The sequence below is a fragment of the Leptodactylus fuscus genome, chromosome 1 (genome assembly GCF_031893055.1).
Source record: "Leptodactylus fuscus isolate aLepFus1 chromosome 1, aLepFus1.hap2, whole genome shotgun sequence".
In the NCBI taxonomy this organism is placed as follows: Eukaryota; Metazoa; Chordata; class Amphibia; order Anura; family Leptodactylidae; genus Leptodactylus; species Leptodactylus fuscus.
Genome location: NC_134265.1, coordinates 153,057,885 through 153,073,040, shown reverse-complemented (window position 1 = coordinate 153,073,040; position 15,156 = coordinate 153,057,885). Strand labels below are relative to the sequence as shown.

General features: G+C 38.8%; 1 protein-coding gene across 2 annotated transcripts in view; it reads right to left on the bottom strand.

Moving 5' to 3' along the window:
* Positions 1 to 15,156, bottom strand: part of TRPM3 (transient receptor potential cation channel subfamily M member 3) — a 389,792-nt gene that overhangs the window by 158,582 nt on the left and 216,054 nt on the right. For both annotated transcript variants that reach the window (XM_075278698.1, XM_075278690.1), the window contains exon 8: positions 12,382 to 12,505. In XM_075278698.1, coding sequence (XP_075134799.1) covers positions 12,382 to 12,505 — 124 coding nt within the window. The remainder of the gene's footprint in view (positions 1 to 12,381; positions 12,506 to 15,156) is intronic.

Genomic DNA, 15,156 nt, shown 5'->3' with positions numbered 1-15,156 from the left:
TTCCCTGTTAGGCCATTTTTGTGCAGTGCAATGATGACTGCACGTGTTTCTTTAGAGATAACCATGGTTAACAGAAGAGAAACAATGATGCCAAGCACCAGCCTCCTTTTAAAGTGTCCAGTGGTGTCATTCTTACTTAATCATGACAGATTGATCACCAGCCCTGTCCTCATCAACACCCACACCTGTGTTAATGGAGCAATCACTGAAACGATGTTAGCTGGTCCTTTTAAGGCAGGGCTGCAATGATATTGAAATGTGTTTTGGGGGATAAAGTTCATTTTCTAGGCAAATATTGACTTAGCAAGTAATTGCTGTTAAGCTGATCACTCTTTATAACATTCTGGAGTATATGCAAATTGCCATTAGAAAAACTGAAACAGTAGACTTTGTAAAAATTAATATTTGTATCATTCTCAAAACTTTTGGCCATGACTGTACTGTGTGTGCAGGGGACACTATGGGGGATAATACTGTGTGCATTGGACACTATAGGGGTTAATAATACTGTGTGTGCAGGGGACACTAGGGGTAAATACTGTGTGTGCAGGGGACACTATGGGGGATAATACTGTGTGCATTGGACACTATAGGGGTTAATACTGTGTGCATTGGACACTATAGGGGTTAATACTGTGTGTGCAGGGGACACTATTGGGGATAATACTGTGTGCAGGGCTTACTAAGGGACATAATAGAGTGCGGAGGAGGGGGTCAGTCGAGGTCTTCGGCATCGGTTTGGGGAGGGGGGGCCCCATGTCAAAAGTTCGCCACGGGGCCCCGTCATTCCTAGTTACACCACTGGCTGTACCCTTAGACTACAGTGTCTTAATTAGTGTCTTAATTAGGTCTCAAAAGTTCTATTGTATATCTGCTGAGGGCAAATGAAGTATTGTACTGCCCTGTATAGCTTAAAAGTGAGACACTGGAAATCTAATTAGAAGTGTCTCTTATTGTCACCTTAACTAAAAAGAGTCAAAAGAAGTGATAGCAAAATCCACCAGTATATGAAAAGATTAGGCAAATGTTTCATGGGAAATTAAGTGAATATTATTGTGATATGTTGATAATTTTAATTTTTATTCTTTGTGCCACAGATAGACAGACATGAACCTGCTGTGTTTCCTCTACCAGAACGGTTGTAAGGCCAGTAAAGACAAGCTGCAATTTTGTAAGCAAAAAGGAGGTGTTTTTTTTTTAGGTCATTGTCTGAGCAAAAGTACCAAACATCTTTCAAATGAACAGACCATAGTGGTGAGAGAGCTGCAGGTGCCAACCCCCCCATGCTCAGTTACATACCTTTTTGGCCATGGATCAGATAAACTGTGAATGGGCTTGTAAAAACCTGTTTGACAAGGGCTTGCCTGACAGATCAGAAACCCTTTTCAAATCTATGTCACTGAGGTGGAGGGACAGGCTACTGCAGTCCTGAGGCATATTATAGTACACATTTGTATACTGTTGCAAGAGGAACGCCCTCTTGTGCAAGGGTTGTACTCGCCGTACAGGCCCTGCTTGAGACAAGCTCAGACATTGTCCTAGACCACCCCCTGGTGGTATACAAACCACATGACATCTATGCAATCCTCACACAGATAGACAGATGTCATATTTCTTTGGCAAGATAGAGCAGCATGGAATTTGCTCTACAATCCTCCTCAAAACATCTCATTTCAGCGTTATTTGACTTTTGAATCCTGCAACTCTTTTACCAGTAGGAGTTCATGATTCAAAAGGGGGGAGTAGATAATGAGATATTTAGTAGATGAGATATTTTTTAAACTCCCTCTCAGAAGAGGCGGCTTCAGTCATGTCACTGATGCCCCATTGGAGAATCCTGACTATGAGATGTTTGTGGACGTTCCAGGTACCTAACAGAAAAAGGCAAATTTGAATACAGGGTATGCTGTAGTCATTATACATGACACCATAGTATAAGAAGCCCTTCCACCACACATGTCAGTATAAGAGGCTGACCTTAGAGAGGCCTGATAGCATAGAAAACATTTACACTGACTCCAGGTATGCGTATGGCATTGCACATGGTTATGGTCCAATATGGAGGTCCAGGAACTTCCTGATGGCACAGGGCAAACCAATTAAGAATGGAAACTTAGTAAGTCAGTTGAGATATGACCATATTGCTCCCTAAGCAGTTGGCAATTGTAAAAGTCAGAGCTCACACAAAGGGAAGAGACCCTGAGAGTATTGGAAATAGAAAGGCTGAGTAAGAAGCGGCACTACTGCCATGGAAGGGTCTCAACCAGGTGAGACATTGACCTAGCAGACCCCAAGGGGCTGTACTCTAAGGTGACTGGTGAGGAAATTGAGAAATGGACAAAGGCTGGTGCCAGAGAATGTGAAGGAATGTGAAAATGGGGGATAAATCAGTGTACCCCCAAATGGCTGGTTTGGCCCACGGTAAGGTGCATGCCTCTTGAAATGCCATGGAGTCATTAGTGGGTAAACTAGAGTTTGCCTCAGCTTTTGGAAGGGCTGCAGGGAATCACGTAAAAGCATGTCACATAGGTGCTCTACACAATCCAGGGCAGGTAGTTAAGACACACTGCATGCACACCAAAACCCCTGTATCCATTACATACAATTGCCTGAATCTGAACGTACAAATGTGTTGGTCTGTGTATTTGTTCTCAGGTTGGATCAGCCGAGTAACGACGCAGGTAACTGCCAAGAAATTGATATCTGAGCTTGTGTGTAGATTGGGGATACCTGAGATGATAGAGTCTGATAGAGGGACACATTTCACAGGTGAAATAATGAATAAAATAATGTATGTATTTCGGATTGAGCAGAGTTCATGCAAAGTGAAAAGTTTCTTTGAGTAGTAGTAGCCATGTGTGACCCGGTGAGCGGAGGATGGGTGGCTGCAGGATTTAGTATCACTACTGACAGATATATGTGAGCCTGCATGGCATGTCGTAAATGAAAAGTGTCTTTGAGCCAGGCCCAGAGCCCTTGAACCTGCTCCAGGGATTGCAGGATAACTATATGGTATAACTATAACTTTAGTAACTACAAAAGGTGAGACGGTATAAGTACGTGCTTGTGTGTATAGTGATATCTCTTCAGGATGGCCTGGGGCATATCTGGTGAAGAAAGCCATCACAAGTGGGCTGCAGATACTGAAGATGTAGTGTGTCACTTGTATTTGTATCTTCTGTAAGGTATCTTCCTGATAGAAGAATTGGTTTTAGCCCATAGCAAACTTTCTTTGGGTCAGCCCCTAGGTTAGGGTTGTATTATGGTGTACTGACTGACTATGTGATGTCTTGGCAAAAACATCTGACTAATGTATAGTTTTGAGTTTTCTCCTCCCTCTCAGATTTTAAGTTAAGTGGATGGGACCTATTCATTTGAACCAAGAGATTGATGACACGTGAGAAATCCTCTTGAACCAAGATTTGATGATTCGCTCCAAGTGCTGCTAACTACTAATACTTCTATGAAACTTGACGGAAAGCCTAATTGTATCCATGCTTCACATTACAAAGAAGTCTCTACACACAGCGATGAAGATTCTCCTGATGTTACTGTTATAGATTATTCTGGCGATAAGCCTGCATAGAACATTTGACGATGAGTGGGAGAATAAGTTTTTTTTTTTCTTTGATCTTGAACGAAGATCTGAATGTGTCAGACTGTAGGATATGTCCTCATAGCCCCATATTAGCCTCAGTCATGTTATATAGCTGTTTTCATAACACAACAGGAAGTAATTATACATAGTATACGCAAGTGAATGTATAATCTTATGTTTATGTGTTTGAAAAATACAAAGCAGACTGAAAATAACATGCCAGAACTATGATTGAGATTAATTTGGAATACAGGAACATATGAGGGGAATCTGGAAAGGTCCAGCAGTAGATGTTAAGTCACTGAAGTACCTAAATATGAATTCCTGTATCCAATTATCTCAAAATGGGGGAACTGTTAGGATCACATCTTCCATCTTGTATTCTGTAAGCCATTTTATAAGCATTTTCTGTTCTAAGCTTCATAAGGATGTCTGTTTAGAGTCTAAGAGACCCCTTTAGGGGATAAGGCGTGTGGAATGTTAATAGTTGGGTTATAACTCCTTATCTATTTGTGGTCATTTTTGAGAGTGGGTGTAGAAACCGGTTCAAATAACCTGTTTGGTCGTTAGCCCCAAGGCCAGAGCGGACCAGCATGTGATCATTATCTCTCTTTCTGTGATATACATCTAGAACTAGTGTATGATGTTGGCTTACACATAAATATCTTAGATTCTTTTTCATGTCATGAGAAAGGTCATCCCAGGTTGGAGTGTAATAATGATATGCAGACCTTATCCAATAGTCATGTGCCACAGCTTATGTCATTAGAATAGTCCAACCTGCTTTTGTCTGTATAAATATTGACTCCTGTAACAATAAATCAGAACTCACTTGATACACTATGTGTGTGCGTGTGGCTTCTCCAGGCCCAATGGGTGGTAGCCCATCTAGGCCTGTTAATTAATTATTTAATTTGGAACCCTGCAACATATTGAGGACCATTTGACGTCCCCTACAAGGATAAAAGGATAGATAATATCGGCTGTCCGAGGAAACAAGAATCAAGCATGTTACTCTACTTTCCTCTGACATCTACTGTTGGGGGAAAACAGGAATATTCTTAAATTTATTAGATGGTTTTCTGTTTCTGACATTCATTAAAGGGGCTCTATCACTGGATTTTCGCTATTTTAGATAAACATATGGCTGAATAGCCTTTAAAAAGGTTATTCAAGTCCTACTAATCGTTCGTTAAAAGACCCCCCCATTTTAATGAATTACTTTTTAAACGTATATGTACATGAGCCCTTCCGTGTTCCCCTCACGTTGTACTCTGTTCACGCCCTCCTCTGTGGTTCTTCTATGTAAGTCCCTCCTCCTGCTTTCAATTCACAGCCTCACAACTGTTTCTTCCCTGCTTCTGGAAAAGGACCTGTGATGACGTCACTACTGCTCTGTGATTGGCTTGTCCCTGTGATGACGTCACTACAAGGTCCTTTGTCGTCTTCTAAGTAGTGATCTATACAGAGCAGTGGCTGCAGCTCCATCATAACAGGTCCTGTGCCACTAGCAGGGAAGAGACAGTTAGAAGCTGTGAACCGAAAGAGGAGGAGGGACTTACGTAGAGGAACCACAGAGGAGGGCGTGAACAGAGTGGGGGATGCACGGGAACGCCCACGGTGCACGGAAGGGCTCATTTACATATACGTTTAAAAGATAATTCATTAAAACGGGGGGTCTTTTAACAAACTATTAGCAGGACCTGAAGGCTATTCAGGCATATGTTTATTTAAAATAGCGAAAATTCAGTGATAGAGCCTCTTTAATCATAGGACAGTGCTTTTATGTACATGTATATTTATCTATATATAAAAAACGACAGTAACCTGCAAACAAAGGCTGTATACAAAAGAGCTATCACAAACTACAAGTTGTGCTGTGGATACATACAATAATAACTTAAGTCACACAATGCTATATATGTAGGGGTGTAGACAATCCAGTAACTGTGAAGCCCAGATACTTGAGGAGGTCTCTATATGACCTAATATGGTGTTATATAGAAGATACTAACATTTCTTTCGACTGGAGTAACATATGCAGTAAGGCTATAGTCACACATGGCAGATTTGTTCTTTAGTAATTTCTGCAATGGAAAATCTGTTTTAGGCTGGGATCCTGCATAGTTTAAATGCAACATTTTACAGTACCTGCAAAGTGGATGGGATTCTGACTATTACCATCCATACATTGCAGAAAAATATCCACTGTGGAAATTGCAGCATGTCAATTATACCTATGGAAATGCTGGCATTTTCCGTAAAGTCATAATAAGGACAGAAAGTCCCCAAAAAAATCAAAACTACAGACTTTCTGTGAAAAGCGCTGCAGAAGAAAATGCAACACTACTTGGGGCCTTAGCTTGAAGAGGTTGTCCAGTTATAGACAGATATTAAGTGGCACACGATTGTGTGTATAATGAAAAACTATATTCTCTCTGTATAAAATCCTCACAGCTTTCTAGATCTCGGCTTGCTGATATTCACTCTGTTGCTTCCAGTCGATAAAAATTAGTCCATGGTCATGTGATTTACAATCAATGGTCATGTGATGAGCACACAGGTGCACAGCTCGTTACCAGGCAGGTGTCTGATTACTGTGCTGTGACTGTAACGAGTGTGTCCATCACATGACCATGGACCGTAAGTCACATGACCATAGTCAGAGTGAATGACATCAAGCAGAGATCTAAAGACCTTGAGGAATTGATTCAGAAAGTATTTTAGAAAATTGTTGAACTTTTCATGATACAAACAATAACATTTGTTGTTCAATAATATCTGAAACTGGACAATCCTTTCAAAGCCTAAACAGGCCGGGCTCTTAAGGAGTGTGCATGAGATTTTAGAAGTTTTAAAGTCTATAACTACTCTGGTCATGGAAAGGACAACTTTTTTATGAGTTAATAGGTTTTATATTTGACTCTTATTTTATATTAAAACATTATAAAAAATACCAGTCAAAGCATAAATGTGTATACAATAGTAATTAATGTGAACATATGGTCACAAAAGTAAAATATGATAACATTATGAATAAAGATTTACACATACTTTGCTATGCAGAATTCAGTTGCAAGAACATTAAAGATGATTGTAAATTACATGTTCCTTTTTTAGTCTGAATATATTCCAAGTCTACAGTATATATGGCATGTAATGCATACACTGTACTAATAAATAAACATAAAGTTATGATTAGGTATTGAGTTATATATTGTACACTGGAATATATGCAGCAGAGTATTTCCATTAATATTTATTCATGAGATGAGGAAAAAATCTGGATGTGAAATTGACTGTTATACTTCATATAAAAATATGAAGTTGACAGAAAGACAACTAGATAGATAGATATAGATAGATAGATAGATCGATCTAGATAATTATCTATCTATCTATCTATCTATCTATCTACAGTCCTATGAAAAAGTTTGGGCACCCCTATTAATCTTAATCATTTTTAGTTCTAAATATTTTGGTGTTTGTAACAGCCATTTCAGTTTGATATATCTAATAACTGATGGACACAGTAATATTTCAGGATTGAAATGAGGTTTATTGTACTAACAGAAAATGTGCAACATGCATTAAACCTAAATTTGACCAATGCAAAAGTATGGGCACCTCAACAGAAAAGTGACAAATATTTAGTAGATCCTCCTTTTGCAAAGATAACAGCCTCTAGTCGCTTCCTGTAGCTTTTAATCAGTTCCTGGATCCTGGATGAAGGTATTTTGGACCATTCCTCTTTACAAAACAATTCAAGTTCAGTTAAGTTTGATGGTCGCCGAGCATGGACAGACCGCTCTCAAATGATCTGAAAACAAAGATTGTTCAACATAGTTGTTCAGGGGAAGGATACAAAAAGTTGTCTCAGAGATTTAACCTGTCAGTTTCCACTGTGAGGAACATAGTAAGGAAAAGGAAGACCACAGGGATAGTTCTTGTTAAGCCCAGAAGTGGCAGGCCAACAAAAATATCCAAAAGGCAGAGAAGAAGAATGGTGAGAACAGTCAAGGACAATCCACAGACCACCTCCAAAGAGCTGCAGCATCATCTTGCTGCAGATGGTGTCACTGTGCATCGGTCAACAATACAGCGCACTTTGCACAAGGAGAAGCTGTATGGGAGAGTGATGAGAAAGAAGCCGTTTCTGCACGTACGCCACAAACACAGTCGCCTGAGGTATGCAAAAGCACATTTGGACAAGCCAGCTTCATTTTGGAAGAAGGTCCTGTGGACTGATTGAGTTGTTTGGTCATACAAAAAGGCGTTATGCATGGCGTCCAAAAAGAAACAGCATTCCAAGAAAAACACTTGCTACCCACTGTAAAATTTGGTGGAGGTTCCATCATGCTTTGGGGCTGTGTGGCCAATGCCGACACCGGGAATCTTGTTAAAGTTGAGGGTCGCATGGATTCCACTCAGTATCAGCAGATTCTTGAGAATAATGTTCAAGAATCAGTGACGAAGTTGAAGTTACACCGGGGATGGATATTTCAGCAAGACAATGATCCAAAACACCGCTCCAAATCGACTCAGGCATTCATGCAGAGGAACAATTACAATGTTCTGGAATGGCCATCCCAGTCCCAAGACCTGAATATCATTGAACATCTGTGGGATGATTTGAAGCTGTCCATGCTCGGCGACCATCAAACTTAACTGAACTTGAATTGTTTTGTAAAGAGGAATGGTCCAAAATACCTTCATCCAGGATCCAGGAACTGATTAAAAGCTACAGGAAGCGACTAGAGGCTGTTATCTTTGCAAAAGGAGGATCTACTAAATATTAATGTCACTTTTCTGTTGAGGTGCCCATACTTTTGCACCGCTCAAATTTTGGTTTAATGCATATTGCACATTTTCTGTTAGTACAACAAACCTCATTTCAATCCTGAAATATTACTGTGTCCATCAGTTATTAGATATATCAAACTCAAATAGCTGTAGCAAATACCAAAATATTTAGAACTAAAAATGATTAAGATTAATAGGGGTGCCCAAACTTTTTCATAGGACTGTATCTATACATCATCTATGTGAAATTTGTAATATACAAACAAATGAAACCTAATACATATTTTGACCTATATCTGTTACCAAATGGATCAAATTCTAGGTGTCTGACAGTAACATTCTATGATTTAACTGTCATGAAACACTAGTTTCTTACAAGGTCATGGCCCAATGCAAGAATGAATCCTGTTATTGGATTCTGAGGCTAGGTCATTAATCAATAAAGCTCTGAGACCTTGCAAGGCATTGTCTTCAAATCTTTTCTATTTTCACTAAAGCAGAAGGCGTAGAGTAAAACATTTGTGAAGGTTTGGAAAATGGTAACAGACATGACCAGAAAATCCTTAGCAATTTGCTATCAAGAACAATGCAAGTAGGCGGCTATATGTGTAAACAAAGCTAGAATAGTAATTTTCCCAGGTTTATATATAATCCATGATATTCCTTAGATTCAGACAAATATTGTCAACTGTTTTGCCAATGATTTCTTATCAATCATTGTAGTTCCAATACTGAGTATACACAATATAAATAGACAATTACTGTAGAATTATATAACAAATAGAGCAATAGAGGTTTTATGATCATTGCCATTGTTCTTTCATTATTTTTGGGTGGACTCTGTATAAACAGGGAGGTTTATAAGGAAGGTTGTAAACCAGCCATTTTCCAACTTTTCAAGATGTGGAAGGGAAGGGGGGCACTCTAGCCAAACACAAGCCAGGAGCTTCTTCTTACAAGAGAGTCTGATTATATCTTGAAACTGAGTGTCACATCTTGTAGCCAGCAAGGAAGCTGGGTGTGCCCATTTCTATTAGAAGAGATCCTACAAGCTCCATAGTACCAAAAGGACTCTAGGTTATTAAGTTTATTCTGTTTCTCCTTTCATTTAAAAACTATTATGCAGGTTTCATCATCTTGTTATATATATATACACATACACTGCTCAAAAAAATAAAGGGAACACTCAAATAACACATCCTAGATCTGAATGAATGAAATATTCTCATTGAATACTTTGTTCTGTACAAAGTTGAATGTGATGACAACAAAATCACACAAAAATCAGCAATGGCAGTCAAATCTATTAACCAATGGAGGCCTGGGTTTGGAGTCCACCAAAATTAAAGTAGAAAAACACACTACAGGCTGAGCCAACTTTGATGTAATGTTCTTAAAACATGTCAAAATGATGCTCAGTAGTGTGTGTGGCCTCCACATGCCTGTATGACCTCCCTACAATGCCTGGGCATGCTCCTGATGAGGTTGCAGATGGTCTCCTGAGGGATCTCCTCCCAGACCTGGACTAAAGCATCTGCCAACTCGATTTATGGTGCTCTTCTCCTCTTTCTGTTCTCCAAGCTTAGTATGGCATATACACACACACACACACAATGCAAAGATTGAGTCAACTTCTTTCATTTTTGTCTGGTATCAGGTGTGATGTTTATATTGCCCACACCTGTTACCTGTTACTTGCCACAAGTGATTCTGAAAAAGCATTGTATGCTTGAAGCAAAGTTATTTATCCACAGATTTGAAAAAGTGCCCAAAATTTTGCCTGGCCCATTTTTGGAGTTTTGTGTGAAATTATGTACAATTTGCCTTTTTTATGTGTTACAAAACATGTGTAATTGCAATCATTTTCTGGGAGAAATACTTAATTTTCTGGAGAACTTTCAGAGGTGCCGACACTTATGGTCATGGCTGTATGTAGCCCACACACACAGTAAAATGATCTTTCCTCGCTGCAATCCTCTATTTCTGAAGTATTTATTTATTTGTTCATGATATTATCAGATGTGTTGCATTTTTGTGGTAAGACTGAGAATGTGAGACAGATTTTTGACACATTCAAAATTATAGTGTCCCACTAGGACAATACTTGTGGTAAAATGTTATGTTTAGTTGTTATAATAATGTTTCACATTTTTTATACTTTTATATTGTATGGTTTCTATTTTGCTTTTGCAGCCTTATGATGGCTTATTAAGAGTTTACTTCATTCCCTTGTAGTTGTGTAAATGAGAGTAGCATTTGCGCTTAGGTTTCTAGAAAGTGGGAGGAGTTAAGGGGAGTCTAGTAACTATCTCACCTTAGCTAGTTTGGGACTGTTAGTATAGGTCAGTATGTCCTTAGATGTAGTGTTAGTCCTCATCAACACAGGAAAATATGGTCCAGAAAATATATATTTAAAATATATTGCCCACATTTCTTGGACTGAAACTATTCCAGACACCAGGACTCCTTGCATCATAGTGATCTATGTCGCTAGGAGTCCCCTGACTTTTAGTGGCTCTATGGCCCCATACCAAATACAGTATGGGACAGTAAAACCACAGGGAGGCAGGGATTCCTAGCATCATAGATCACGATGATGCGAGGAGTCCGAAAGTCCGAGAAAGAGACCAGATTCAGCCTGAGAAATGGAGGCAATGTATTATCCAGATTTTCGCAACCTTATTAACCGTGTGAAAAAGGCCTTCATTACAGTTCACTACCTAGTAGTAGTTAGTCCAACAAAGGGTTTGTCCCATTAGTTCTCACAGCTTGCAGAAAATAACCTTTTGTGCTGAGAGAACATCACTTCCGCTTGACAGTCAGGAAACTTTGTATCCATGGCCAAAAAAGACCCAAATTCCCAAATAGTGACTGAAATAAAGGGTTAAGTCCATGGGTCACTCCAAATTTGCACGATCAAAAGGGACAAGGAAAGATAAAGAAATTAAGAGAAGACGCCACATCTGTGTTTGTAGAGTGGTCAATGTCTGGATACTGCTTGCTAACAAAACTGTGTCTCCATGTTACTTGTAATACCGTGTTTCCCCAAAAATAAAACAGTGTCTTATATTAAATTCTCTTCCGAAATATATGACCTGTCTTATTTTCTGGGGATGTCTTATGCAGTGGCTGGAGCGGGGGACAATCAGCAGTCATGCCAGCGCTTCCTTAGTGGAGAGCTGGCATGACTGCCGGTTGTAGGTGGTCCAGGAGGTGAAGGGGACCCCCATTCTTCCTGTCTTATTTTCAGGGAAACAGGGTATCTAAGCATCACCTGTATCTCATTGAAACACAACATCAAGGGCACCCTAAAACACCATTATCCAGTAGACCCACAGCAGGGACATTTCTAGCCCCAGGTTTGACCCCTCAACACCATGCACCCCCATGGCCTTAAGGAGGTTTGGAGCCAAAGCGACAATGACAGGAGAGGGAGTGAGTAGCTGCCATCCTAAATATCTCACCCATAGCATCATCTCCACACTTGTAGCCTTGAGCCTTTGCACATGATTACAATCATTTTCTTCTACAAATAATGTCCTCCTGTCTATAACTTACAAACAAATGACATTACCTTCTGCCTCGAAGAATCAACTGAAAGGCTTGAAATATTAGTTCGGTTTGTTAGATTGGTAAAAGGCAGCTTTTTTAGTAAAATACAGGAACACTTAAATCCATCGTCATTATAATATTGTGATGTACTCTGCGCTTTATGTGGCAACTTAGAACATTCCTCAGCAAAACCGCAGAATTTAATAAGAGTAAGCAAAGTGAGAGATGTCCAAACACAACCATTAAATTGAAATGAATAAATTGCTTTAGGAAATATAATTTTATCTATTATTTCAGAAGAATAATAAGGAAAATATTTAATTATTTAGAAAGTTGTTTGCAACTCTTTACTTGTGAAATATTAATGTTTTTTTAACGCTTTGTTACATTAAAAACAATGTAAGGGATTCAAGGACTCAGATGCGTACCAGCTCCTTTTTCTTCATACATTCCATAAGGATCATAAAAAGGTGCTGTGCCTGGGTTCGGGTGTAGGTGAAGGTCTTCTGGATGGTAACTAGTAGCTGGTCCCTTAGTGATTCATTAATAAGGCTGAAAAAAGATAGAAAACAATAAAAAATTACCTTCATTGGTTATAACGTCTTTTTGGTTCACAAACATTTTATTTCAAATCAGTAATGCATGCTCAGGCCCATAGTTCACATACGCAGCATAGGATGTTTATATAATACATAGTATGAATCACCTTGTAGTGTGAGTTTTGTCTCTCACTTAAAGGGTCCCATATATGCTCGGAACTTTATTATGTAGAATCCGGTAAATGGTGACAAAGCTCATTAACTAGATTAAAAACACTCCAGTCAACACTGAAGACTGTGTTGGTCTCATACAGGACCTGAGGGGAGATGCATGCTTTACAAAGCTCCATCAAACTCTGCCTTCTAAGGCCCTGCACTGGTTTATCAGTTTTACTTTAGTTAGCTGTTCCCTAGAAGAAAGAAATCTGTATGTTTAAAGTGAATCTGCATACTTTTTTGGTTTCCCGTAGTTATTTGGACTATTTTGGATTCTTCAATGATGATCACTGTTGATAATAATAAATCATCATTTATATTGTGTTCGCATATAGTGAGCTGCACCAACATATTTACATATTCAAAGTGGAATGTAGGATTTGTTGATAACAATAAACCATCATTTATATGCCTGCATTTATTGTGTTCATATATAGTGAGCTGCACCAACAAACTTATGCATACATGGTCAAAGTGGAATGTGGGATGTTAATATTTTCTTTTTTGTTGCGTGTGTTTGTATTTTTCAAGTACTTAATTACGTCTTAGTAATGAACAGTTATCTGTTTGTTAGTTACTATGGTAGGGATTACTGTAAACCCCTAAAAAGACAAATCCTAATCCCCCATTATAATCTGGCACCCATGCCCAGTACCAGTGGCATAACTAAAATCGTACAGTGAATTCTTGATGGTTACGTGTGCTAAGGAGTTTAATCAACCTTGGTGTGTTTAGGGTAATATGTTGGTCTCCTTGGTTTATGGGCCAGATGGAATCTGTAATCTCAATAATTATGCCAGTGCTTATGGGCACCCTAAGGCTCCTGGGCCCCACTGTGACTGCACCATGTGTACCCCCTCAAGTTACACCCCTGACCAAACCAATTAAAGTGATGGTCTGGTACTGAGGCTGCCACAGGCTAGTATAATGGCAAAAACCATTGCCCTTCACACCCTGGTGATGCTATGATATGATGGCTAGTTAATAAATAAACAAGAGTATCCATGTCATCATTAAATAAATAATTTAAAAAAATGATGTGCCCCCACTCCCTATTTCATAAGCAAGTAGATACAACAAGTACATTCAGCCTAGCATTACCAGGGAAGGTCAACAGTTTTTGGCATTGTACCTAAACCTCAGTTTAGATGGTTGGGTACCGGCTGGTACCAGGCTCTTCCTGGTCATTTCTGGCAGTGACTACCATGGTAAAAATGAGAAATTAATATTAGCGTTTTTATTGGCGAACGCTAAGTCCCATTTTAGTAATGGATGCTATCAGACAACTTCCATTTCTAAGACAGTAATTACGTTTTAACAGCCCTCTTTGACCATTTTATTTATGATTTGCGTTAAAAACTAATGACAACTGATGGTTTTGGATTAGGAGATTGGGAAAACGACTCATTTTAAAATCAGTTTTGGCATCAGTTATAATGATTTAAGGGACAAAAAATAAAAAAGAGACTGATATAACTGATAAACATGGACTTTTATGCCTAAGACAAGAAGAACCAGTAATCTGCAGAGCGTTCATTCAGATTGCTATCTTATTGTTATTGTTGTATTATTTACTGTTGGGTCACTATTATTGAAATAGGGTTGAGGGTTGCAAACTATATTTTTATAGGTGTTCAAGTTGGTGAGTTTTTATTTTTCCTATGAGGTTACTATAATTGGGCATATGTATTTGCCAATGTTAGGTTTATTGTCCTCGTTTGCTCTTATCGAGCTATATCAATTTATAAATAACTTATCATGCATTTCAGAGCTGCATTTTTTTAAAGAAAATATTCTTCTTGCATTTTTCATGGCTTCAATGTGTCCCAGATTTCACATGCTAAATATCTTAGGAGAAAAATATATGCTTTATACATAAGTCATGTATTTTCTACTTCTCCTGACCATTCTTTATATTTAGCTGCCAGTTCGATTTTCTATAAATTCTTCAAGGAGAATCTGTAGTATAGTGCTGGGACTCTGTATGCTTCTGAGCAGTCTCTATGCACATGTATGAGGACTTAGGCTTTCAAATGTACATCTCTCTCACCGTAGTAAATAATATTGTAAATCTAAGTAAATACTATGTCATGCCTTTAGTGCCCATTGAACTGTCCTTTCAGGCAACTGAATCCTGGTGTATGGCCACCTCTCAGATAATTAAAGATGGCTTATGCATTATTAAAAGAGAAACATGGTTACGGTTAGCCTATGCTTCAAATTAATGGATGATAATTTATTAAATATATCTATGTATGACCAGGCCTCCTGAGGTTTTCTTGATACAGATTTATTTTTGAAGATGTAATTCAGCCTTTATAGCGCAGAAAAGGCTGGTAATAAAGAATAATGAAATGGTCCTTGTGCTTGCCTTGTAAATACTTATTCTATTCTTTGTGCCTTTTATGGGCTGTCTGCAACTTGTCCCCCTCTCGCCCCTAATATGTT